Source organism: Takifugu rubripes, chromosome 13, assembly GCF_901000725.2.
Source record: "Takifugu rubripes chromosome 13, fTakRub1.2, whole genome shotgun sequence".
NCBI classification, from domain to species: domain Eukaryota; kingdom Metazoa; phylum Chordata; class Actinopteri; order Tetraodontiformes; family Tetraodontidae; genus Takifugu; species Takifugu rubripes.
This window is the reverse complement of record NC_042297.1, coordinates 11366666-11391426: the sequence shown is the minus strand read 5'-3', so window position 1 is coordinate 11391426 and position 24761 is coordinate 11366666. Positions and strand designations below refer to the sequence as shown.

Sequence of the window (24761 nt, the reverse complement as noted above, 5' to 3'; positions counted from 1 at the left end):
AGGGCAAAAGAAAACTAAAGAAACATTTATGTTTAATGTCATCAAAACATTATCAATGTCAAAGGTATTATTATTATCATTATCATCATTATCATAAATGTTTGAAGATCTGATATAAAATGTGCTTTTGATAACAATGGAAATAAATCTAATTAAGTAACAAAAGTGCAAGAAAAAATATATCTGTGCACATTTACCTGAGATCATATACTTAACTATGCAAAGTCAGCGAAGATTTCACTTTAATGACTTCTGTAAAGGTAATGCCACCACCAGAAATCATGGGGTTTGATTGTAAGCAAACAATTCAATTTAAAGTATTTTTAATTACTTTTACTATTAACTAAAAGCTGTAATGCTGCTCAACAGAAATAACGTGTGGTTTTACGTTCTACAAATCAGAACACACAGTTATTATAAAAATAAAAATGAAAATAAAGAATAGAAAGATTTCACCTGTAGGTTTGTGGTGATAAGAGCACAAAGTGCTTTTCAACATTCCTGCAGAATGAATAATGATTATTCATTATAAATCAATTCAGTCCACATTTTCTGTTCTAAAAAATGTATTTATTTGAAATTTTTACTTCACAGAGAATACAACACTTTGTCACATCACTCTTTTTTCATTTAAAAAAAGGTTTATTTTTAATTTGAAGAATTAAGTTTTTGCAAAATCACACGAGGCCTTTTTTGCATTTTCCCCCTGTAAATAATATAGCAATGCTTTAGAAAAATACCCTAAAATAATGTGACTCTTGACTAACTGGAAAAAAACTCCAACAGAACAGGAGAATTTATTCTCTAAGAAAAATGTCTATGTCTGCAAAGCCATAGATGATCTTTGTGTGTGTGCATGTGCGTGTGTGTGTGTGTGTGTGTGTGTGTGTGTGTGTGTGTGTGTGTGTGATCAGAAGTGTCTCCGCAGCAGGAACATGAGGAAGACAGCGCTGAGGAGGATGCAAAGCGTGCACACGGTGGGAACTACAATCTCCGTCACCATCTCCATGTGACCTATCAGCGGATCTGAAACAAAATGAAGTCAAATTGTCTCCAAATCTTACAAACAAATGTAAATAAATAAATCATTGACTTTTAAATCATGCACACGTGGAAGATGCTGAGCCCAGTGAGGAAATGAATGTAATCTCAAAACTCAAAGAAGTCCAAATTCTCAAATTACAGCCGGAAAACTGATATTCAGATTCCAAAATTTAGGGGAAAAAAATCTTAGCAATAAAAACATAAGCTTGGTGTCAAGAGGGCAGAATTGTGTTGCTGTGTTTTGGTCAATGTGTTTTGAATGTAGGAAAATCAGAATGTCACTTTAGTAAAAGCAAAGGAAGCAGACAGATCTGATCTGTAGAAGAGCTGCTCTCCTTTATCATTTGGTACCTAAACTTCATCATGCACTGGCCAAGCCTTTTCTGCATGTTCCTGACTTCCCTGGGATTTTCTTCTAGCTGGGGGGGCAAAACAAAGAAAAATCCTGTTAGATCGTGTGTTCGCCGGTTTGGGACAGTATTCTCCTTTGTTTGGCCCCACCCAGCGTGTCACAGGCTACAATGTGAGAAAAACCCCGTCGTCAGTACTGACCTGCAGCCAGGAGCTGATTACTGGAGGAGCACGTCTCCACGGCTTTCCTTTTCCAACTTTCCACCTGTACACATCCAATAAACAGTTAAACTGTCCCTGCAGCCGGGGGGAATTGTTAAAGTGGGACGCACCTCTCTCTGATTGGGGAAGCCGTTAGAACTAATGAGGCGCTTGTAGAACTGGACAGAGGCCTTCGGGTAGCGCGGCTTGTTTTTGTTCCTGAAGTCCACGTAGAAGAGTCCAAACCTCTCCGAGTAGCCCCTGTCCCACTCGAAGTTGTCCAGCAGAGACCAGGCGGTGTAGCCCTTCACGTTGACCCCGTCTTTGATCGCTGCCAGACCAGCCGAACACGTCAGGGCACGGAAGCATTGCCAGGGTCGCTCTGAGCGCACGCTCACCTTTCAGCATCTCGTTGATGTAGTCTTTGAAATACTTCATCCTCCAGTCGTCACACAGGTCGGTACAGAACATTTTCTCGGAGACGCCATTTTCCGTCACGTAGATCATCGGGTTCCCGTAATGCGTCTGTCATGGAAATGTGAAACAATCAGCTCGTTTGATGTATGCAGCTTTATTTACATAATGGTTGTTTCCAATTTGTCATTTCTAATTTCTTCCATGACGTCATATTTTGACAGATGGCGTTAAAACAATACGGAGCGCCACCTGGTGGATGGTTGTGGTATATAGGACAAGTCCTCCCCCTCCACAATCGCGAATGTGTGGACACATAAAAATATCATAACTACATAAACATAAAAACACCTCCCCTGTGTGATCATCTTACTTTTATTACTGTTAGAAATTTGTACCTTAACAAAGTTCAACAAGCGCCGGAAGCCCCAGGGAACAGAGTAGAGCCACTCAGAGCCGGGATCAGGCCACTGCGGGTCAACGAGCTCAGCAAGGTCACGATCCGCAAAATAGCTGTCCCCAAGGCCTGATGGGTAATTCTTTTGGGTGATGTAGCGAGTGGTGAAGTGGCCCAGGCCCAGGAAGTCGCAGGTCCCCTTAATGTAACTCTTCTCCTGAGGTGAGAACACGGGTAGCCGGGAGGTTCCGAGCCCCTGCTGACCGCTCTTCCTGCCTGGAGGAAAGCACCGGCACGTTTTACAACAGCGGTGTGCACAGGAACGGGGTCTGACCAGGACGTACCGATGTATTCCTTCATAACCTGGGGGTAGTCTCCGTTAAAGAGGGGCGTGGCGAACCAGCCCATGTAGAACTGGATGTATCGCTCCGCTGCTTCGATGTCCTGCTGGTTGGTGAGGTCCACGGGTTCCCCCCAGTCAGCCGTCAGAGAGATCCCAACCAGGCCTGGACTCACACAGCAACATGGAGGTTAATGTAGATTTCAGTCGAAAAAAAGACCATGCTGCTGCGTCTTCAGGGCACCTTTCTGTTTGCTTCGCCACTGCACGTCATAGGTGTGCCAAACTTTTGCATGAGCCTGTTCCAAAGACAGGAAGTTGAAGAAGAATTATAGGAATTCACAGAAAAACACAAATGTCAGGATTGAGAGAGTTCAGAACTGCGAATCATCCCCAAAACAATCAGTGGATCCTCCTCCTCTACCCTCAGGCCTTCCTCTGGACCTCCTGCCTGGCAGGGGGGGGGGGGGGGGGGGGCTTATCAGCATCTGGGGGGTTGTGCTATCAAGTCTAAACCTGCTTTCACCTGGGATCTCGTTTTAACCGGGCCGGAGAGAAAACCCAGCCAAGTATGGTAGGAGGCCTTGTGGGACTGGGTTGATGACCCAGGTGCTGCTGCTGCAGAAGCAAAATGGTTATCAACCCCCCCAACAGTGTATCTTTGTGACTCTGCTCCATGCTGGGGTGTGGATGTTTTTGGACTTGTACCTTTATGATGTGGTGGGCAGCTCTGTAAGCTCCGCTGCCCCTCAGCTTGAGTCCGGGCGCATGCTCCCCAGTTTCATAACCCTCCACGGCAACCGACTGGAAACACAACCGTCTCAACCATCAACTCGCGCTCTAACACAGGGGCGTCCAGATCCAGGCCTCGAGTCCATGGTCCTTGGTCCAGCCGCTCTTCTGTCCTACCAGGCAGAGACGCTTCCATCAAGGAAAGCGGGGTCCCAGGTGGAAGTGTTGCCTCTGGTAGGACAGAAATCCTGGCTGGATTCGGGTCCAGGAGGACTGGACACCCCTGCTTTAACAGGAGCACCCTCTCTGAACCCCACATACCCAGGGATTGTTGAAGGTGATCCAGTATTTCACCCGGTTTCCGAATCTCTCGAAGCACAGGTTGGCAAAGTCATTGAAGTAGTCGACCATGCTGATGTTCTGCCAGCCGCCATATTTCTCCTGCAGCATCTGCGGAGTTCAGGCTCGTTAGTAGTGTGAGACGCACACACAGCTGCCTGGACACAGTCGAAGCTGAGCTCCCACCTGTGGTAAATCCCAGTGGTAAAGCGTAACGATGGGGGTGATCTTGTTTTCTAGCAGCATGTTAATCAAGTCACTGTAATATCGGATTCCTTTCTCGTTGATATGCTCACCTGGAAGATCACAGTGGCAGGCATTCATGGGGTGATCAGGCTTTGCTCTATATGAAGATCAACTTTACTCTTTGCAATTGTGCAAAAGAAGCAGGCATGTTAGAGAGCAGGTCTTTAGTTATAAGGCCGTTGAAAAAATATTTATTTTATAAAGAGATAAAGAAATATAAAGAGAATTATGAAGAGAATTCGTTTGCAAATATTTTAAAATGTGGTTGTTTTTTTTACTTTTCACTCCACTTGGTAAAATCCTGGGCCAGGAGATGGAGAAACGGTAATGATTCAGCTTCATGTCCTTTATCAGCAAAATGTCATCCTTAAAAACACAGAGCAGACATCACGTATACCAGTACAACCAGTCCATCATCCCTCTGTTAGCAGAACTTTTAACTTGTAGCCTGGTACTGGGGCAGCACCAGGGTGTGTTTGATTCGTGTCCCTGGACACCCCTGCTGGCTGGTTCTTATGAAGTCATTATTTTAGCATATGTCCAACAAGGGTCTGTCAACAATTTGAAGCATCTTAATGTTTGTCGCCACATCACCTTAAATTTATAGTAGCCTTCGCAGGAAAAGTCTCCTGTGTCGTTTGCATGGATTCTGCCCTTTTTGTGGGCAAATGTGTCCCAGATGCTCCTTCCTTTCCCATCAGTGTTCCAGGCTCCTTCAGTCTGATAGGCGGAGCTGCCAGCTCCCCAGGAGAACCCTGCAGAGGGACGCTCAGATGAAAGAAGAGCCGGCGCTGCTCCAGTACTGCTCAACGCTGGGTCCTACCTGTCGGAAAGGTGCCGTAGTAGAAGGACGTCTGGTGGTTTTTGGTCCAGTCAAAGTCTTCGCTGGCTGCTGCAACCAGGACCAGAGCGAGCAGCTGGTGGGGCTTCAGGATGGACCACATCGGCGCGGTGGTCTGTGGCAACAAGCTCGCTGTCGTCAGCTACACCTGGACAAAAAGTACTCGGAGTAACCTGGATGCTGGCGTATCTGTTGTTAAATTATGATCATTTATGTTGAACACATTTTCACAGTCAGAAGCCTTTTTGTCTAAAAACCCCGACAACAGTAAGAAGCAAAACGCCCGAGGATAAAGTTTCATCTTTCTTTCTCATCTCAACACATTTTAAAGAATTCTGTCCAGAATTCTTAACAGGCGATGATCAGGAAAACCTGGAAAATCTTGACGTCCCCTCAGGGAAGATGCAAGAACTCTCACCCACAAGGACAGAACCTTGAAAACAACGTTTTCATTTCGACCAGCTGGAAACCGAATGATGATTATAAAGAATCATCAGGAAGGCCGATATTTCTGTTTAAGATCCCAGATTAAAGATCCCAGAGTTCTCTCTGTTGGACGGCATGTAGATGTCTGACCTGCATTTGTCTCCGGAAACGTCTCGGAAGCTCAAGAAATGTCCACACGGTCGGCCGCAGGCTCAATGTTGCAGAAACAAAACTGAGCATCCAGGACATTTACTGCTATTCACCGACACACACACACACACACACACACACACACACACACACACACACACAGGAGTGCGTTCATTTGAGCTCAGTGGTGTGTGAGAGTAAATCTGCTGCGGTTGACAGATCTTTTGGAAAAAGCTGAATTTGTCGCAGTAAGCAAAGGTCATGTGTGCGTCCGATTCAGTCGCGGAGTTTAAAATGACGAGTCAAATAAAGAAAAGGCCAACATGAAAGGTGTTGCATATAATGTGAGTTTGCTACATTATATTTAGTCAGTTCTCCAATAAGGCAAACGTCCCTTAGCATGTACATATAGCGCCCGCCATGAGGCAGGAACCTGCTCGTAGACAGTTGAATTTCAAAAATCAGTTTCAGAGGTTTTAATTTTGAGTGAAGATGCAACCGTGTAGATGTTTTTTACAGTCTTTATCCAGCTTTACAGCAATATTAAGAATTGTTAGGATTTTTGTTAAGTTATGACCCCCCCCCCCATTGTTCACCCCCCCCCCCAAAGGTCATGACCCCTTCACTGAACACGCTGCTGCTGTGCAAAGCCTGAATACGACCGTCATCATCTGTTTACACTGCATTGTTGTAAAAATGCTGAATTGTTCAGAAACAAATCTGTTGGCACTGCACTTCCACATGCATGTGTGTGTGTGTGTGTGTGTGTGCATGTGTGTGTAGATCCTTTCTGTTTGCTGTTTGTATGCCTCTATGTTCCCCTCTGTTTGGTGCTGCATGTGTGTGTTGCATGTTTTTGTTGTGCTTCACATGCAGCATTTCCAGCTGATGACGGTGTGTGTGTGTGTTTGTGTGCATGTGGGTGAACAGGCAGTTGGTGTGTTTAGCATATCAATGGCGTCCAGGGCCCCGCCAACTGTCAGAGAAGCGTTCTGAGCTTTCTAGCAGCTGTGGACCCACTTCCACCCGCTGTATTTAAGGGGCCTTCTCGTTGCCTCGCAGAGCTGACATGAACATCTTCACTAAGGTCCCAGGATTAGCCCAACAAACCAGGTATGTTGAAACCACCATGTCAGACACCCCCCACACACGGTGACGGTCAAAGATGAGGCGACGCCGGCTCTCTGTTGGAGCCTCCAACACGAGCCCCCCCCACCCCCAAAAAAGAAAGAAAAACACCCGAAGAATGACAGGAGACAGAAACACAAATGTGATATTTTAGCGTGGACCTGGAGCCAGTTAGCACACGAAGGAGTTTGTGATCATCTGTCACGGATGAGATAATTCGCCATGATTGGATTAGTTGGTGATGGATCGTGTGCCTCTATTCTTACAGCAAGCTGGGGTCTGTGCTCCAACGTGCCTTCTACGGGTCCAGTGGGAGGGTGAGTGGCATCAATCTGTGGAGTTCTTCACTTACAAATGTTGTGTGGTGACACTTCTGCACCCTGAGGAGAGTCCTGAGTGTGTGTGTGTGTGTGTGTGTGTGTGTGTCTGTGTTCAACATTCATTTCTTACTTCAATTGGTTTAGAAACTGAAATGAAAAACTCAAGTCCAGAAACAGTCTTACAGTCATGGATGATTAAAGATGATTCCAGATGCTAAATGTGAGGAGGCTGAGAGAGATTATCAGGAATTTAATCTGTAATTTGGTTTTTTTCTGAGAAATATTGAGCTGATAATGTAGAATAACCATCATGTTTTATTTCATGGAACTAGCAGAACCTTCCTGGTGTTACGGTTCTGTTCTTGTCTCTCTGTGATCTACCGGCAAATATATCTAAAATTTACAAGATGTGTTCCGCTCTGGTCAGGTGACCCTTTTTGAGCAGCGGAACTTCGCCGGCAGACGACTGGACCTGACCTCTGACTGTCCCAGGCTCAGTGACAAGAACTTCCCCGACAGATGCAACTCTGTGCAGGTGGACAGCGGAGCGTAAGTCCGAGAGGCCGGCCGATCACCTGCCAGTACACCGTTGTCACGGCAACACGTGCCACAATCCGGTTTGATCAAACGACCGTTACATTAGATAAAAACAGCATTGTTTATGGTGCCGAGTTGGGAATAGATGTGTCACCAGAACAGAACAACAAATACTGAGGAGAAAATGGGAAAACCGCTCTTTGATTCGCACCTTTGGCAGATGGGTCGGCTACGAGCAGGAGAACTTCCGGGGCCGCCAGTACCTGTGGGACATGTCTGAACGTGGAGAGTACAACTGTTACGACAAGTGGTGCGCTCAGGCCGACCACGTCTCATCCGTCCGTGCCGTCAAACAGGTAAACCTGACACAACGCGCCCTCAGAGGTGATGTGACCTCCTGACCTCCAGGTGAAGACATATGAATGTTCTGTGATGAAACATCAATAACAGTAAATACTCATGTAGGTTTTCATATTTTCCCCCCAGGACAACAACGCAGCCAGAGCTCAGCTGTATGAGCGTGCTGGGTTCTCTGGGAAGAAGATGGAGATCCAGGACGACATTCCCAACCTGATGAGCCGCTACAGCCTCAATAGGGTCGCCTCCATCCGAGTGCTGGGAGGAGCGTAAGTACAGCGGACGGAAATCGCTATTCCGACTGAGCAAAGATGGTTTCTTAAGGCATACGGGGAGGTGCGCCGAATTGTGTTCGGGGAAGCGACAACCGGGCAGAAGATTCTGACACCGAATAACCGGAATGTGTTTTCAGCTGGGTGGTGTACCAGGAGCCCAACTACAGGGGACCTCATTACATCCTGGAGAAGCGGGATTACAACAATTTCTCAGATTGGGGAAGTCAGAACAACACAGTGGGCTCCATGCGAAGAATCCGCTTCAACTGAAACCACCAAGATCTGAACTGTCAGCTACACAAGCAGTTATTTTAGTAATAAATTAACTTAAAGAAAACAATGGCTCCTTTTTATTTGCACACAGATGAAGGTCAGAATCACAGCTCCTAAAATGGTTGACAGGAAACATTAATGTCAGCAATAAAGCCAACAACTTAAGACTTATTATTTGATGTTTAGCATATAGGTGGAAACTACACTATGAAATTTAAGAGAATATAACTACTGGTTTAGTATTTAAATGGTTAATATTTAGTATCAGCACCCTAGCTCCTCACCCACCTCATGTTTTATTGTATGTTGGCTCATTCATAATTCTGTAATCTCCAGGTAAAGGGACCAGAATCTACGACGTCTTTACACCACATTGAATTCTGGGGCATGCGTGTCATTTTTGTAGGAACACAAATGTAATCTCTACAGCAAAAGCTAAATATACATATAAAACTATAGGTTCTGATACAAACTATTGTGATTGTAAAACCTTTCTGTAGTATTTGCCTTCATCTCGGTCAAAAAGACTGAACAACATGCAGTTGTACTGTTAAGAGTGATATTTTTAGTTGAGGTAGACTTCAAAAGAGGTTTAGTTTCTTTAAGCCATTAAGGCCAAAGAAAGCTTGAATTACCACCAAGTGAAGAGAAACGGCTTCATCCAAACATCTGAAGCTACAGGTGTTCAGAGCCACATTTAAGATGGACCCGAGTCACAAGGATAAATACAGAAGCCCGGACGATCAGGACATCCACTCGGCTTCTGCCCTGATGTCAACAGTTTAGTAGGAAACACTTCTAAACTATCGAGGTAACTGCAGAAATAGAAATTAAAATAAGTTTTCATTTAAAAATTACACTGGAAATACAACTCAGAAGTTCCACTCTGTTACATTGTTGTACCGTTTTACCCAATGTTCTAGATTTCTGAAAAACTTTGAAAAATAAAGCATTTTATTTAAAAAAGTGTCGATCAGGAAATAATGTGCAAGTTGACAAAGCTAAAAAATAAAATAAATAAATAAAAAGAGTCTCATGAGGCGAGCAGAGCAGCGGCCATGTTTCTGAGGAGGGAGCCCTTCAGCTGAGGGATGAGGCTGATCTTCAGCAGTTTGCTGCTGGAGTATTTGTTCTTCACCGCCTGCAGAGGAACAAAGACTCAGTTTCATCCTTCAGCTCAACCACAGCAGCTCAGACCAAACTCACTGTGAACTTGGTTTTCCCCTCGGTCACCAGCACCACGTTTTTGGCGATGTGCTGCACGATGGGCTTCAGGTGGGCCTCGTCGTAGGTGGAGTAGTGCTGCTGTGTTGGAGACTGAAGAGAGTGGGACTGAAGCAGCATCCACAGATGAAAAGATGCGGCGCTCAGGTTTCAGAAGCTTACCCACGGCAGACCTTCAAGCAGCAGCTGCGACAAGCACAGTGAGGCGGCGGCGACCTCCGACGGACGATAGTGAACCATCTGGTAGTCCAGGAGGGTCAGTTCCATCAGATACTTGGCCAGCGTGTGTCTCTCTACATCAGACTGACACAAACAGTTACTGATCTTCTGGAAATCAAACTACACTGCAAAGATCAGTCGGTCCCCACGATCCATTAATACAAGGGAATTATTCCACAATATCCTGCTTTGGGGATAAACTGGACTAAAACAAGTTGTTTTGATTTTCCTCCAGCGGCTCCAACGTCGTTCCAAACTCACATTTGCCACCTTGGACGCACGTCTCAGGAAGTGTAACGGAAGAGGACGACCCAGCTGAAAGCTGAGGCTCCTCAAAACCACCTGCTCCATCTCCAGGATCTGAGACTTGGTGAAGGCGTTGTCTGTGATGTAGGCAAAGTCTCCAACCTCTGGAGCGTACATCTCTTCATATTTACAGGCCACCAACATGGCCGTCACCCCAACCAGCTGAAGTTTCCTACGAGAGACCGGCTGGACCTGCAGGACAACGGGAGGACATGGTGAGGCAGGAACTGGCGGTTAAACCCACACAGAAGACGATTCTGACCTGGAGGAAACGGTCCAGGACGGCAACTGTGAGGTACAGAGTCTCCTGCAGCAGCTGGAACCTGGAGTGCACCTGGACCAGCCAGTCGATGAGGAGCGCTCGCATGCGTTCAGTGATTTCGTAGCCCTGCATGTAGTTTGGTCGTACAGCCTGCTGCACCTGCAGAAACAGTGACCTTGTTAGGGTCACGTCCTCAGTGATGCTGTGAACTGCTGAGGGGACTTTTACCTCCAGGTCGTGCAGATAGCTGTAGATGTCTTTGACGTATTGCGAACACAGCTGAGGCTGGTCTGCATCATCCTCGTCGACATCTTGGACTGTGAGCAGCACCTCCGAGAACGCCTGGCAAAGCTCCCGCTCCTCCGTGAAATTGTCCGACGCCTTTGAAACTGGAGGGAGTGGATCTGCCGGAGCCTCCACTCGGACTGTTGGAGGGACGGTCTGGACAGGTGCAGAAACTTTCTGAGCACAGGAGGGTTTCCCTGGAGCTTTGGCCCGAACCATCCTCTGAGGAAACAAGCCAGCGAACATTCATCTACTTGTCTTCACTGTTTGAGACCAAACTTTAGCAGTAGTCTTAATCAGATATGAGGTCGTTAACACACAAGATTAAACGTTAAGATTTCATATGATATCTAAACTGAGACAGCATCATTGAGTTATCAGCTTCAGAATATTGAAACGTCTATTGTGTCTTATCACCTTTGCGTTGTTAGCTGCTCCAGGAAAATTTGTTATCTCTCCGAGAGCGGCCCTCCGTGGGCCTGCGACCGTGGTTTTACCCATCTTTAACTGGTTCTCGCCGGCTGGAAGCTGCTGAATGACACGTTAGAAAAACACCAGAACTTGTTAGAAGCTCGAAAAGAAAGACAACCAGGCCTGAAGTTGAACTAGAGAAACTTGTGTCAGAACAAGAGGACGCTAGCAGTTAGCTAGCAGCTGAAGCTAACAGCAAATTAAGACCAAACAGTAAAATAATGTCGGTCTACTAACCGCAGCACGAGCTTCCACTGACGTCATGTTTAACGTCGAAAATAACGATGCAAGTTAATTTAAAGCTCAAGCTACGTTTTCTTTACCGACCACACAGATTGCTCGTCACCCCGTCAATATAGTCTTGCGCGTGTAAACAACGATGGCTTTCAAATAGTGTTACGTGGAATCTGATTGGATACCGCTGGAAGAACAAGGCCTCTGATTGGCCAATATATATCTGGGCAATAAGCGTTGGAATTAAAAATAACATCCTGGTTTTATTATTATTATTATTATTATTATTATTATTATTATTATTATTATTAGTAGTAGTAGTAGTAGTAGTAGTAGTAGTAGTAAGTTAAAAATAACCCCATCTAATCATCATCCATCTAACTAGTGAGGGAGAAAGAGAATCTTTGTGAAGAAAATTTGAAATGGTTCAATGTTTTGCACTTTTTGAGGGACGTAACTATGTTGAAATGTGCTGGTCAAACTTGAGAGCATTTGATTGGAATGATGAAGAGTAAGATGTTGTGAGTGTGTTTGTGTGTATCTGCTTTGGCCAATGTGTCTGCACAGACCTCTGGATGCAATGAGAACCCAGCCCTTGAAAAAGTTTCCGTAATCCTAAAGTCATTTATAATTTAGAAACACTTCTAATGCTGTAGACCACAGCTAATTGGTGCTGTCCTTGGAGGCTGTTGGCCTGCAGGTGACACGAATCAATGTTACTAGTGACCAAATACTCATCCCTGGCATCTTTATCAAGTTTCCTCAGTATGGCATCTGCCCTTTTTTAATCTTTTGTCCATTTTTAAATATGTGTAACCACCTTAATCTCTGAAACCGTAACTCGCTTCTACTTAACCATCCACACGGCTCCAGGGGCCTTCTAATCACATCACTCATGTATCTGACAAAGAGTGACTCTCTTCCCATCACTCAAGTCTGTGCTCACTGCTGGTTAATATTGTGGTTAATATTCCCATCACTCAAGTCAAGAAAGTGGTTATCAGGCTCAGTAGCAATCTTGACAAAATTCAGGTTAGGTTAACCACTGATTTATGAATGGGTGGATAAAATAATATCCACCCTCAGGTTGGGGACATTTTGGCAGCCCAGTCATCTGTAGGTTTGTGTTGTTTCAAGAAAACACTTGAAACCAAATGAAAACCAGATGCGTAGATGGATTTCTGAAGCAAAAAGTAATATTTTGAATCCATAATCTCAAGGTTTTCAACATGACAGAAACAAATCCTGCAGCTCTTTCACAAAGATGAAATCAGAATTCTGGTCATAAATTACAACATCATTTTATTAAAATCACAACATCCATGTTTGAATGTGACCTGCTGCCTTTTGTGTTCTGACTTGAGTAAAATCTGAATCTATGAATGAAAATGGAACATTTTAACCATCATTCCCCTCCAAACACAGGATTCCCAGGACAAATGACTCGGCTTTAAATCTGCAGGGTTTATTGGTTGAGGGTGGATGGCTGAGTCGTCTCAGAAATAAATCATTTTCCGTTTTGGTCCCTCTGGAGATATTCGTTGTGCAACTTCTCCTGGGCTTCATACAGCTTCCGGAGTTTCTTCGCTTGTCCTTTACTCAGCTCTTTGCCTTCAGCGTCATGAGTGGGGAAACCCTGAAAGTGCAAAGTTTGGCACTGAAAATCTGCTTATTGCACATTTGTTTTGTACCGTTCGGGGCCTAAAATGTTTACCGTTTCATCAAATTTGGAATACTTGTCAGTTTCTGTGAGGAACATTTCACATGGTGAGATCTTCATCTTGGCCAGTTTGGCCATCTGAAACAGGAAATGGAAATGAACATCGGAATATTGGAAAATGAAAGAAAACTGAAGCATCTGAAGGGAGGGGAAGGGAACCTCCTGTTCTTGTTTCCTTCTAGCAGCTTCTTCTTTCTTCAGTCTTTTCTCTTCTTCCATCTAAGAATAAAAACCAGGAGAACTTGATCAAGAACCTGAGATCAATGAAAGTCCAGTCATCATCACAATTACTCTGTTAATGAGAACAAATACGATAAAAATTAACTTGGGAATACTACTGAAGGGATGCAAGTACCGGCTCTTCAAGGTACTTCTCCCTACTACGTTTTTCTGAAGCAGCTTCAGATTGTCTCCTCACCTTCTTCTTCTCCTCTCGCTCCTTCATTAATGTTTCTCTGTCCACCAGTTTCACCACAGTCGGCAGACCTGGAACACAATCCACCAAGTTGGACCAAACAATCTCATCTTAAAATCCTGGAATTTTACAACAGAGAACTTCACTTCTGTCACCTTCATGATCTTCCAGTCGGACTCCCAGCTCAGGCAACGTGTCGTCTCTGACGACATCACACAGCTGCAGCAGCGCCGTCACTAAAAGAAGTTAACGTTGAAGAAACCTTCCACCTCACGGCTAAAAACATCCGATTTCCTCACCTTTCTGCTCTCGGGCAATTTTCCGGACGTCTGCTCTGAAGTCCGACAGCACGCTGAGATACGGCATGACGGTGCTCTCCAGCTGACAACGGCAACATTTTCATTTCGGGTCAAACACCAGCAGACGATACAGCTCACATCTGGTCCAGCGAATTAGCTTTGATATTGAATCACAGACAGGAAGTGAAGAGCAGATGAGACTCACATCAATGTTGGCATTTTGTCCCCCTACTGGGAAACCGATGGAGGCCGACTCTTCCACAGCACCGAAGATCTAAAACCACAGAAACAGAAAGAATCATCTGAGAACACAATTACCCAGAAGGCTCAGCGGCTCAGAGGGAAAATTTTCTCCAATTCCACAACAACAAAATCTCAAAACTACTTTCCACAAATGTGTCCGTCCTCTTTGATTAGACGTTTCTGACCTTTGACCACAGAAGACGGAGCAGCGCTCACCTTCAGCATGCTGGTCAGGTAGCAGGCAATGCTCTCCATCAGCATGCGGTTGGGTCTCAGCTTGGCGTTCTTCCTGCTGGCGATGTAGCTGTTGCTCTGACCGACCAGGAGTCTCATCTCCTCCATCGCGGTGCGCGTGTCCACGTTGTCGCAGAGAGCCTCGTGGACAGCAGACTTCCTGTTGTAGAAACTGGACGACATTCCCACTTTAAGCAGAGAAGTTCAAAGATGTGTCGATCCTGTGGGGGCACTGTTACAGGAGGGTTTGTCTACCTGTCGTTGAGCTCCACCTCTGCCGCCTCCCACTTCTCAAACCGCCCGGTGATGTCAGTGGGAGCGCGCAGGATGTCTTTGACATTCAGGAAGAACTCCTGTGCATCATCACAAGCCCATGAATATTAAGCAGACCACATCTGGACCAACCTGAGGGCGCCCACCTACATTCATGAACTTCTCGTACTGGACGGCGGACTCCATCGTGTTGGAGGAATAATCCAGGGTGTCTTTCCAGGAATGCATCAGGAAAGCCAAACGGAGCTGTCGAGCTGGGAAAAAGGACAATTCCAAACTACAGGAACCATTTCAGCTGAACAAGAACCAGAACCAGCTAGTTTGGATAGATCACTGACATGTTTACTGCTGCTATCATTTCCTGTCCGTATAGAACTTTCAGGTTTTCCTCTACAGAGGGAGGCAAAATGGGGTTCACCTGTGTTCTTTGCCAAAGCGTCCTTAATGGTGATGAAATTCTTCAGAGACTTGGACATTTTGCAGCCGGCGATCGTCAGGTGTCCCGTGTGCAGGAAGTATCTGACCCAGTGGTCGTTCTCGAAGAACGCCTGCGAGGATCAGAAACCTGAGCTCAAGTCTAAAACTCCTCCGTTGAATCAGCTTGTCCACAACTGGTCAAACTGCTTCCAGGGGTACCTCAGACTGAGCCAACTCGTTGTCGTGATGGGGGAATCGCAGATCAAACCCCCCACCGTGGATGTCCATGGACTCGCCCAAGATGGTGCCGGCCATGGCGGAACATTCGATGTGCCAGCCCGGCCGCCCCTGAAGCCGCGTTCACAGGAAGTAAAGGGATAAATAACCTCCCGGCTACCCTGCTGAGCTGCAGTAAAGTGAAACCTCACCTTCCCCCACGGAGAGTCCCATGAAGGTTCGCCGGGTTTGGACGCTTTCCACAAGGCGAAATCATTGGGTGACTTCTTCTCACTTAATCTGTCAGCAGAGATGCTCAGATCACCTACAGACAAAAATGGACGCATTCATGTGGTGAAACGACTCATTACTTTGGTGACCCCAAGTAGAAATATAATATAAGCATCCTTCTTTTAAAATCTGACAAAAACTAATATTCATATTCAAGTCGTGTGATGCAACTATTTGCATATGTGTCATGTAAAGGATGCCCTCTGGTGGTTACATCCGGCTGTTGCATTTATTACTGCAACAGCCAGTTTAATTTACTTAAACTGGCTGTTCCATCTAAAAACTTTGTGACTGTTGCTCCGTCAGATGGAGCTTGAACTCCACTCAATGTTCGAAAAGCATACCTTCTCCTTCTTGTAAAGCTTTTTGATCTCCGACTGCTTCAGGGACCAATTTGGCATATGAGTGCTGTGTACTGGCGTCGAACTTTGAGGTGTCAAAGTACACGGAACCGTTTGATTCATATCTGTAACATCAGAGAACTGAATTATTGACGTGGTCTGTTTAGGCAGTGTGAGCCTGGCCTTCACTTTAAACCCTCCTCACCCGTAACCATTAGAGATGACCTTGCTCACAAACTCCACGATCTCTGGAACGTACTCGCTGACCCGAGTCAGGACATCTGGAGGTTGAACCTGAATTCCAAGCAGAACATCAGTAATTAAAGAGAAAATCAATCTGCCCATCGGCGCCATTTTCACTTACGTTCAAGGCCTCCATGTCTTTGTGGTACTCCTCCTCCCAGAATTTGGGCAGATTAAAGAAGATGGAATTCTCCGTGACCTGACTTCCAAACTGTTTGTCTAACCAATCAGCCAGCAGGTCTTTGGAGTTCTCCAACAGCACCTGAGAGCAAAGAAGCAGCGGTTACTAAAAATGACTGACCTTTCATCTCTAATTGGAACACCTGGGTTGCTTGGACTCACCTGGGCTAAAGGTTGGACCACCTCATCTGCTGCGTTTCCCTCCATCGCTGTCTGCACCGGCTGCAGAGCAACGCTAACAGCAGCATCGAGCCGCTCCAACATCTGCTTCTTATCTGGATCTGCTGTTGCAGCCAAGTGGGCCTTAAAGGGCTGCGGACAACAAGAGGAGCTTTAACAGGAAACCCAAACACACGGAACCGATTGGCAGTTAGCTAAAAAGGACTGAACACACCGTACAGCAGAAAATCCGCCCACCACAATATTAACCAGCAGTGACCACGCCCACCACAATATTAACCAGCAGTGGCCCCGCCCACCACAATATTAACCAGCAGTGACCACGCCCACCACAATATTAACCCGCAGTGACCACGCCCACCACAATATTAACCAGCAGTGACCCCACCCACCACAATATTAACCAGCAGTGACCCCGCCCACCACAATATTAACCAGCAGTGACCCCACCCACCACAATATTAACCAGCAGTGACCACGCCCACCACAATATTAACCAGCAGTGACCCTGCCCACCACAATATTAACCAGCAGTGACCCCGCCCACCACAATATTAACCAGCAGTGACCACGCCCACCACAATATTAACCAGCAGTGACCCTGCCCACCACAATATTAACCAGCAGTGACCCTGCCCACCACAATATTAACCAGCAGTGACCACGCCCACCACAATATTAACCAGCAGTGACCCTGCCCACCACAATATTAACCAGCAGTGACCCCACCCACCACAATATTAACCAGCAGTGACCACGCCCACCACAATATTAACCAGCAGAGACCCCGCCCACCACAATATTAACCAGCAGAGATCCCGCCCACCACAATATTAACCAGCAGTGACCACGCCCACCACAATATTAACCAGCAGAGACTCCGCCCGCCACAGAAATCCCAGTAATGGTGCATTTCCAATCAATACTGCAGGACATCGATGAGGATTAAAGCCATTTTCACCTGATACTCCACAGGTGGTACACTTTTTGGGAAACATTTGGATTTGGGTGCGGACTCAAACGCCTCTCACCTCTCTGGCACTCAGGACGTCCTGCAGAATCTGAGCAGATTGTGGTTGTTTCTCTTTGTACTGATCCAGCAGGAAGTTCTGTCGAGCCCTTTTAATGATCTGACCAACACAAGAACAGAACATTCAGACACTCCCAGGAACATTTCATCACAGCGTTCCGAGGCAAAGTCGACAAACCTGGAAGAATAAATTGTCACACTTTGTAAACGGGGTAATGCCACTGTTTTCCCTCTACCCATTTTAGAAAATTTTGTTTTTTAACACGGTCAGATTTATTATTTCCTGCCAGAAAGAAACAACTTTCTTTAAGATACTTTCAAAACTAAAAGAAAAAGATAGAAAAACACTCACTTTGTCATCAATGTCTGTGATGTTCATGCAGTAGAGAACATCATACTTGAAATAGTCCCTCAGGATTCGTCGTAGGATATCAAACGAGATGTATGACCTGTGTGGAAGATCAAGAGTCAGAGATGCTGCAGGCTTGTGTGTGTGTGTGTGTGTGGGAGCACTTTTCCCTTTTGTACCTGGCGTGTCCCATGTGTGAGGCGTCGTACACTGTCGGCCCGCAGCTGTACCACGTTACTTTATTCCCTTGCTGAGGAACAAACAGCTCCTGAACCCAGAGACAGAACAGATCAGAGAACATCTACGTGCACACGTATGACAGCGGCTGCAGCGTCTTCCTTTCCACATCGTACAAAAACAACCAGCGACATCTGTGAGCTGTGCTGCCGACGGCCACTAGGGGGGGCAGAGGTGGAGGATTGAAGCAGACAGGCCAGTCTGTGCAACATCGGAGCTTCAGCATCAACAACAAAAACACAAACCTTACTGAAGCAACAGGGAGGAACTCAGCTCCTGATGTGGGAAACGAAGCCTTGGGATGAATGAAAGTGGACGACTGATGTTTGTAACCCACCTTTGCTCTTGTAAGGCTGTTGTAGAGATGAAGCCGAGGAATGTCGGTTCCTGCTGGAGGAGACCATGGGGGCTGAACCCGCTTCCCTTTAGCTGAAAGGTTCCAGAAACATTTCCTTAACATGCATGTAGCATCATCAGTGTTGTGTTGGACAAAAAAATTAAATGACTTCTCGTTGATAAAGTATTTAAAATGCAGAAAAAGGATTGGCAGGAAAGTATTCTGCTGTATTGTAGCCTCGGGTCACGCCTGAAACATTGACTCATGACCCACAAACTGCCACAGCCCTAAAGCTTCACTTAAAACATCACCTTTCTAACTCACCACCACCAAATTCGATTCAGCTGCTGTGAGACACCACGCTGCACATGACAAGATGGGAATTCCAGCCCATTTACTGAGGGGTGAGGGCGCGACCTTTGATTGACCTTTGACATCAGTGCCACCTCTATGTGCACAAAACCGCGTAACGCTGTGATGCTCGATGCACCATTCTGGTTCTGGTGAGATGATATCAATAAATTCTGGCTGAGACAAACCGTCTGTTTGCTGAAACAATGAAAAAATGTGGCGTCCTCAGGCATCCTGGGGGGAGGGGGGGTGATTATGATCACATTCATGCATGAGGGGGGTGATTATGATCACATTCATGCATGAGGGGGGTGATTATGATCACATTCATGCAAGCTCATATGCCCTTTCTGGTTGAGCTGCAGGTCAGATCTGATCTGCTCTCTCTGGCACCTTGGTGACGGCTTCATGCCTTCATCCGTCTACTCACGGCTGCTCTCAGGGTTGGTGTCCAGCTGCAAAGCTGCAACGTGTCGGTACCAGCGCAGAGCATGAACCAGCCGTGAGTCTGGGGGCCGGCGGAGCAGCGCAAAGGCTTTCTGGTCAGCCTGGGAGGGACTGAAACCAGCCAGGTAGCTGCGTGAGGCGAGGTAGTCGTTCAGCGCAGCCCCCAGCGCCGCCTCCTCGTTTATCTGCAGCAAGAAGCCAAACTCAAAGGCTGCAGAAAAAGAGGGCAAATGGTCGGACACCATTACCTGGCAACAGTCAAATGACTGCAACAGATGCTTGGAACGAAAAAAATAAAATTCAATAATGTTAAAACTAAACTGGCTTCCTGCTGATGATAGGATCAATATCAACCGTCAACAAAGACCGACTAACAACAAACCAAATGAGGATAAAATAATGAAGGAGCTGGTAAAAAGGAAAGGTTTTGCAATCAATCTCTTTCATGCAGGTAAGGGTGACAGACAGGAACGATGATGTTTCAGCTCAAGTCAAACAGAGGTTCATTTCCCTCATGACTGCACAATGCAATTAATAAAACTGAATAGTAATACTGAAAATGAAACTTCAGCCAGGCATGTAAATTCAAGATGGAGAATTGGGACAAAGGTCGTGATGATCACGAATCCAGAAAACGAAACAGCAAAACATAATGGTATAGAGATGCATTTACGTGCATATGTCAAAACGACAGCTTTAAAATGGCATTTTTATCCACAAACATCTTATATAATATAATGTACACGGCAGAGGCAGGGTGCAATATTAAATGGAATAGTGTAAATTTCTGTATTTAAGTGTCATTCTTTCCACAGGTAAATCCAAACGCCATCTGAAACCTGAACACCTCAGCAGATTATTAATCTTAGCTGCATGAATGCCGTGCGTTTTTCCAGAACATCCATTATTTGTTTTAGATACTGCGTTATCTACAAACTGTAAATTTAAACACTCCCAGCTGCTGGGAACGAAGCTAACGAGGCTAATGCTAGCTCTGTAGCTGTGACAGGTTGCCAAAGAAGCTCAAATTGCAATGGCCGATTCATAGCGTGAATTGACCTGGTGCATTATCGTGGTATTAAATGAGCATTAAAGAGTATACCTGGCTCTGCTGAGGTCGACATGGTCACGGTGCTGCTGCTCTGCTGCTGATGCAACAATAACGTGTACAAAGCGAAGCCCGGAAGAAGGAACGCCGACAGTAGGAACTAGAACTAACATTTCCGTGTAAGCGCAGCCCGGGACGTAAATAAGTGTCGGACCCTCTGCGCGGAAGTTTGGCTGTGTTTTGAAGAGGAGCATGTTCTGAATAGTCTAAAAATGTTAAAACTCTCCAGTCCGCCAGGAATTTAATGAGCACAGCGGTAAATGACATTTTAACCTTTACGTTTGTGGAGTATAATAAAGGAAATGTCGCACATTAAGGAGTATATTGATAAATTGAGCCGTTACTATGAACGCTATACTGAGTTCGTGAGGAGGAATCCAGCTGCGACGGCACAACTGGAGAGCACCGTGCGGACGCTGTCCTACCTGATCGCAGGTGCGTGGCAGCACACGTTGAATGACAACTCTACAATGTCGAGTTATTTCCTTTCGGCTTTCACCTGGGTTATTTCTTTAGCGGTCGGGTTCATTTCTTACTATTACTAGCCAACATCTTTTGCAGCACAGAACTAACTTTGTGTTTTTTATTGATTTATTGATCTTTACTTTGCAGGGAGATTCACGGATTCACATGAAATCTCTGAACTGGGTAAGTAAAAGTCCATTATCTGTTTGTGCCTACTGTAGTTTTTAAAGCGACTATTATAGGATACTTCAGTATCCCAGCAGATCGGGACACGTCAGCTTTTGTTCTGGAACGTTTTGAGAAGAGAGCATTAGAGAGGTTTCATCTTTTTGAGGGGGAACTAAGTCTAAAAAAGTGACAGCGTAACTGTCAAATGGTTTGTCCGCTAGAGGGCGCTGTCATTCAAGATTCAAGATGAACTTTATTCATCCCCGTAGGGAAATTGAATTGTAGAAGCAGCCTAACGTGGATTAATATTACTGTAGTCTAGGTTTTGTATTTACAAAGTATAGAAATAGATCTTGTATAGAAATAGAATAAATATAATGCAAATAAGATTAGAACGTTATATATATATATATATTCTATAAAGATTTTTTTTACTTGAAACGTCACTTAACTCTAAATAGGAAGAGGAGCCATTTGACTTTTGATGAAAATATATAAAATATTAATAAATAGAATGAATATCAATAGATTCAGCCATGTTTTAATGCCAATATTAACCAGTCAGTCGATGGTTCTGAAGCATGAATGCAGTCTTTATAGTGCTGATGTTGTTAATCATAACACACATAGTCCCACTTCACATTAACCTTCAGGTCAGGCTAAAGTTTCACCGTTCAAATTATTTTTCAGTGTATTCTGCCTCCAATCTCCTGGTTCTGCTCAACGACAGTATTCTACGCAAAGACCTGAGATGGATCTCGTCCATGGTGAGCGACCAACAGCGTCATTGATGTTCATAATCGATGATGAAAGCGTAATCCCTGCTGCCCTGTTCAGTCCGTCTCCCAGCAGAGGCTTCTGACCTGGCTTTCTGTGCTGGAGTACGTGGAGGTTTTTGTGGAAATAAGCACCTGTAAGCTGTGGGGTGAAGTCGGCCGGTGGCTGGTGATCGCACTCATTCAGATTTTAAAGTATGCTAACTATCATTTCTTGCTTGGTTTTTCAGATTTCAGAAGGAAATGTTCACTCAATCTTACTGTCAGTGAGGTATTTTAGCAGTCTTATCAAGGCCCAAGGTCCAAACATTTCCATGAAATTATTAAATAATATTAGATTAAATTGCACATGTAACCATTGCCACACCCATGGGTACATATGTAATGGCTTTTGGAGAAGAACAAATATTTGTGTTAGAGTTTTAGGGTTTATTTTAAAGCTGTATTAACTAAACTAATTTACCATACAAACATTTGCAGATCTTAAATATGGTGCAAGTGAAAATGTTCCCTATTTAAGCCATTTGACCATCAGGGCTGCTTCTTCAATATTTCTATATTTACTCTGTATAAAGTCCATAAGTCTTCAAATCAGCATCAGTAAACTGACAAAACATTTTGTGTTTAGGGTCTGAACATCAGTGTTTAAAGTGGGAAAACAGTTTAATCTTCTTTCTACTTGTGTCTTCAGGGCAGTACTTCGTTTGATTCTTCTTTTGTGGTACAAATCTGGCATCCAGACCTCCCCTCCCATAATCCCCCTGGACAGAAGCGCAGAATTCACCGAAGGTCAGGCGTTTCTGTGCTTTAAACCCTGAGAACGGTGACAATAAATGCAGCATATTGTCAGTGATTCCACATTTGCAGACTTATAGGTTTCAGTGTATGTTTTTCAAGTCCTATCTCAGATGTTTGGATCTCCCCAGAAAGCTCTGACATCGTCATGGAAACCATTAAAGTCTCAGCTTTTTAATACATCTGTGTGTGTTTTCGTCTCCTCAGAAGATGAACACAATGAGGAGGCAGACAGCCCTTGCTTTGTTGGCCAGAGGTCAGGACGGGTCATCAGACCCATAAACCGCTGTAAGAAAACTCAAATATATCGTCTTAAATATATCGGGTTTTCTCTCCTGGTGTTAAATTACAGCCGGATCCACAGGTGTGTGTGTTTTAACACTGTAGAGACCTGGCACCATTTAGGGCTTTTGGATCAAAAGGGCTGGTTTCATGTTGCTCTTGCTGTAAATCCCTCAAAAGCCTGCAAATTACAGCCTTCAGTCCAGTTACTGGGATGTCAGGTGACTGAGATCATCTGAAACAAACAACCTTCTCAGGAAGCCGCAGATTTCACTCTGCTGTCCTACGGGTGTGTGTGTGTGCTCCCTGTAATGCAGCTCCTGCATTAGAACATGTGTAAAGTCATAATTCACAGTGAGGAATTGGCCGGATTCAAGTGAAAACCCGATTCATCTTCCAGCTGCAGGTGCGTCTTCTCAGGCCCGGCAGTGGGGACCACCCGGTCAGCGGACGAAGAGGAGCAGGAGCAGCTCAAACAGGGAGAAACTTCTCAGCAAACCGACTCCTCTGAACCTGCAGGAGACCATTGCCGAGTCTGTGTACATCGGGCGGCCGCTCGTGCACCGTATCCTTCCCTTGGCGATGGCTCCTCTCCTGTCACTTATTAAATTGTGCTTCGCCTCTATTGTATTTCATTTAAAATGGGATTTTCCTTAAAGCTGCTGTCCGGCCGGCAGTGCTCTGTCTGGGACTCTGTGGAAAACAGTCATGGAAGCCGTGGCTCATGTCAGGAGTCCTTGAACTCACCAGGTAAAGAGGCTGCCCCTCTCTTCCAGGGTCAGTGAATGCATCCTCCGCCTGAGGTCTCCCCCCACCCAGTCCCCTCGGTCACGAACAGAAGTGAAGCCGATGCTCACGTCTCACCCTTTTTCTCTTCTCTGTTGGCAGTTTTGCTCTTCTCAGCGAAACTAAATTTCAGAATCGTTATGAGAGGGCCGAGATGAGGAGGAGAACCTTCCTGCTGCTGTACTACCTGCTCCGCTCACCGTTCTACGACAAGTTCTCGCAGTAAGTTCCTCGGGAGGGGCCCGCTGGGCCGCACGTTCGACAGTTCGGACAACTATCACACCTGCTTGCATCTGCAGGGGGAAGATTCTCTTCCTGCTCAGGCTGCTGGCGGATCATATTCCAGGAATCGGCCTCATAGCTCGTAAGTTCGGTCACTATCCAAGCATTTCAACTTCCAGACTGGTTTTGATTAATTGTCACACCTAAACTAATGAAAAGTTTGTTACGAGGCGTTTAAATAACGATCGTTTCTCTTCAGGCCCTCTGATCGACTACCTTCCCACCTGGCAGAAGACCTACTTCTACAACTGGGGTTAAACCAGCGTCAGTGATGTGAAGCTGCACAGCCCCCCCCCCCCCCCCCCCCCCCGGAAAAAATCTATTTCCCGCTGCTGACGCAGCTTCAGTTATGATATAATTTTCAAGAATCAGTTTCTCTCTTTTTATCTTATTTTTTCCAGCCCAACGTTGTATAAATGTCAGAGTATCTAGTCGATATAATTTTCAGCCAGGACCCTCCGACAGCATCTTTGTGACGGTCGATATCACGTGGAGGAGGACGTCATTGCGTGGGCACCCAAACGTTATCAAGCCCTACAGAACGGCCCCCAGCACATCAGTCACGTGCATGTTCCTGGCTAGCCAGAGACCCAAGGACCCGACATCCTCCAACATTACCAATTTGACAGTCTGTGAACCCATTTTCATCTTATTTTATTTCCAGTCCTCATTTGATTTGTTCTGAAAGGATTCCAATAAACAATCACTGAAGATTTTCAACTGAAATATTTTACTCATGAAGATCTGACACGTGGTTTATGGGTTTTTTTTAATGTGTCGAGTAAAACAGTTTTATATTAGCTCGTATCAAGAATGTTGTTTGGATCACGAGTATAAAACTTTAATAAACGTGCCGCTTTGGTTTCGGCGTCATAGATGTTCTGAAGGCATTTTGCAGGATTTGAGTCTTTATATAATAAGAGT

The 24761-nt window shown here is 45.4% G+C and overlaps 5 protein-coding genes across 9 annotated transcripts; 2 read left to right on the top strand and 3 right to left on the bottom strand.

The window, feature by feature from the left end:
- Positions 1-560: 560 nt before the first annotated feature.
- On the bottom strand, positions 561-5584 carry lctla (lactase-like a). Of its 3 annotated transcripts, XM_011609797.2 has the most exons (15): positions 5482-5584; positions 4888-5053; positions 4659-4819; positions 4343-4430; positions 4005-4114; positions 3801-3929; positions 3456-3551; positions 2992-3046; positions 2752-2913; positions 2409-2683; positions 1995-2121; positions 1728-1927; positions 1597-1660; positions 1396-1463; positions 889-1026 (listed from the first exon to the last, which is right to left on the bottom strand). In XM_011609797.2, exons 2-14 carry the CDS (start codon positions 5006-5008, stop codon positions 1396-1398), a joined length of 1656 nt encoding a protein of 551 aa, XP_011608099.2. In that variant the 5' UTR covers positions 5009-5053; positions 5482-5584; the 3' UTR covers positions 889-1026. The 3 variants fall into 3 exon arrangements, with proteins under 3 accessions (XP_029702037.1, XP_029702038.1, XP_011608099.2); XM_029846177.1 differs by lacking the exon at positions 1396-1463 and having other exon boundaries at positions 561-1026; XM_029846178.1 differs by lacking the exons at positions 1396-1463; positions 4005-4114; positions 4659-4819; positions 4888-5053; positions 5482-5584 and adding an exon at positions 4115-4183 and having other exon boundaries at positions 561-1026; positions 4343-4425.
- Positions 5585-6482: 898 nt separating this feature from the next.
- On the top strand, positions 6483-8435 carry crybgx (crystallin beta gamma X). The gene is made up of 6 exons (XM_003969596.3): positions 6483-6594; positions 6878-6926; positions 7357-7478; positions 7687-7822; positions 7953-8092; positions 8236-8435. Exons 1-6 carry the CDS (start codon positions 6551-6553, stop codon positions 8366-8368), a joined length of 624 nt encoding a protein of 207 aa, XP_003969645.1. The 5' UTR covers positions 6483-6550; the 3' UTR covers positions 8369-8435.
- Positions 8436-8614: 179 nt separating this feature from the next.
- LOC101074416 (G2/mitotic-specific cyclin-B2-like) lies at positions 8615-11535 on the bottom strand. Of its 2 annotated transcripts, none has more exons than XM_029846515.1 (8): positions 11376-11535; positions 11085-11195; positions 10611-10889; positions 10383-10541; positions 10076-10312; positions 9758-9898; positions 9578-9688; positions 8615-9512 (listed from the first exon to the last, which is right to left on the bottom strand). In XM_029846515.1, exons 1-8 carry the CDS (start codon positions 11400-11402, stop codon positions 9405-9407), a joined length of 1173 nt encoding a protein of 390 aa, XP_029702375.1. In that variant the 5' UTR covers positions 11403-11535; the 3' UTR covers positions 8615-9404. The 2 variants fall into 2 exon arrangements, with proteins under 2 accessions (XP_029702375.1, XP_029702374.1); XM_029846514.1 differs by having other exon boundaries at positions 11085-11198; positions 11376-11530.
- A 1115-nt stretch (positions 11536-12650) lies between these two features.
- cars1 (cysteinyl-tRNA synthetase 1) lies at positions 12651-20401 on the bottom strand. 2 transcript variants are annotated; one of them, XM_029845897.1, is made up of 23 exons: positions 20278-20398; positions 19159-19386; positions 18378-18469; positions 17983-18071; positions 17807-17903; positions 17456-17554; positions 16407-16556; positions 16186-16326; positions 16027-16115; positions 15825-15946; positions 15402-15514; positions 15193-15321; positions 14975-15104; positions 14707-14810; positions 14539-14636; positions 14266-14455; positions 14012-14080; positions 13807-13888; positions 13663-13743; positions 13511-13578; positions 13252-13311; positions 13087-13170; positions 12651-13008 (listed from the first exon to the last, which is right to left on the bottom strand). In XM_029845897.1, the coding sequence occupies exons 1-23, from the start codon at positions 20297-20299 to the stop codon at positions 12880-12882; spliced, it is 2466 nt and encodes an 821-aa protein (XP_029701757.1). In that variant the 5' UTR covers positions 20300-20398; the 3' UTR covers positions 12651-12879. The 2 variants fall into 2 exon arrangements, with proteins under 2 accessions (XP_029701757.1, XP_011608096.1); XM_011609794.2 differs by lacking the exon at positions 19159-19386 and having other exon boundaries at positions 20278-20401.
- A 36-nt stretch (positions 20402-20437) lies between these two features.
- pex16 (peroxisomal biogenesis factor 16) lies at positions 20438-24585 on the top strand. Its single transcript, XM_011609790.2, has 11 exons — positions 20438-20718; positions 20896-20931; positions 21607-21683; positions 21754-21887; positions 22384-22481; positions 22695-22775; positions 23170-23334; positions 23447-23519; positions 23658-23777; positions 23855-23919; positions 24037-24585. Exons 1-11 carry the CDS (start codon positions 20586-20588, stop codon positions 24093-24095), a joined length of 1041 nt encoding a protein of 346 aa, XP_011608092.2. The 5' UTR covers positions 20438-20585; the 3' UTR covers positions 24096-24585.
- The last annotated feature ends 176 nt before the right edge of the window (positions 24586-24761 follow it).

Bases quoted from the DNA above. Each gene is read 5' to 3' on its own strand.
- crybgx (XM_003969596.3), top strand. From the start codon at position 6,551: ATGAACATCTTCACTAAGGTCCCAGGATTAGCCCAACAAACCAG. The intron at 7,479-7,686 runs GTAAGTCCGAGA...CACCTTTGGCAG, and splicing joins GTGCAGGTGGACAGCGGAGC to ATGGGTCGGCTACGAGCAGG. The intron at 7,823-7,952 runs GTAAACCTGACA...TTTTCCCCCCAG, and splicing joins CCGTCCGTGCCGTCAAACAG to GACAACAACGCAGCCAGAGC.
- cars1 (XM_029845897.1), bottom strand. From the start codon at position 20,299: ATGTCGACCTCAGCAGAGCCAG. The intron at 16,116-16,185 runs GTAAGTGAAAAT...CTTGGAATTCAG, and splicing joins AAGACATGGAGGCCTTGAAC to GTTCAACCTCCAGATGTCCT. The intron at 14,456-14,538 runs GTAGACAAACCC...AATGTCGTCCAG, and splicing joins GAGGTGGAGCTCAACGACAG to TTTCTACAACAGGAAGTCTG.
- pex16 (XM_011609790.2), top strand. From the start codon at position 20,586: ATGTCGCACATTAAGGAGTATATTGATAAATTGAGCCGTTACTATGAA. The intron at 20,932-21,606 runs GTAAGTAAAAGT...ATTATTTTTCAG, and splicing joins ACATGAAATCTCTGAACTGG to TGTATTCTGCCTCCAATCTC. The intron at 22,776-23,169 runs GTAAGAAAACTC...TTCATCTTCCAG, and splicing joins CATCAGACCCATAAACCGCT to CTGCAGGTGCGTCTTCTCAG.
- lctla (XM_029846177.1), bottom strand. From the start codon at position 5,008: ATGTGGTCCATCCTGAAGCCCCACCAGCTGCTCGCTCTGGTCCTGGTT. The intron at 4,820-4,887 runs GTAGGACCCAGC...GTCCCTCTGCAG, and splicing joins CTACGGCACCTTTCCGACAG to GGTTCTCCTGGGGAGCTGGC. The intron at 3,552-3,800 runs GTATGTGGGGTT...TTGTGTTTCCAG, and splicing joins TCACCTTCAACAATCCCTGG to TCGGTTGCCGTGGAGGGTTA.
- LOC101074416 (XM_029846514.1), bottom strand. From the start codon at position 11,402: ATGACGTCAGTGGAAGCTCGTGCTGCG. The intron at 9,689-9,757 runs GTAAGCTTCTGA...CACTCTCTTCAG, and splicing joins TGCTTGAAGGTCTGCCGTGG to TCTCCAACACAGCAGCACTA. The intron at 9,513-9,577 runs GTGAGTTTGGTC...GTTCCTCTGCAG, and splicing joins AGGGGAAAACCAAGTTCACA to GCGGTGAAGAACAAATACTC.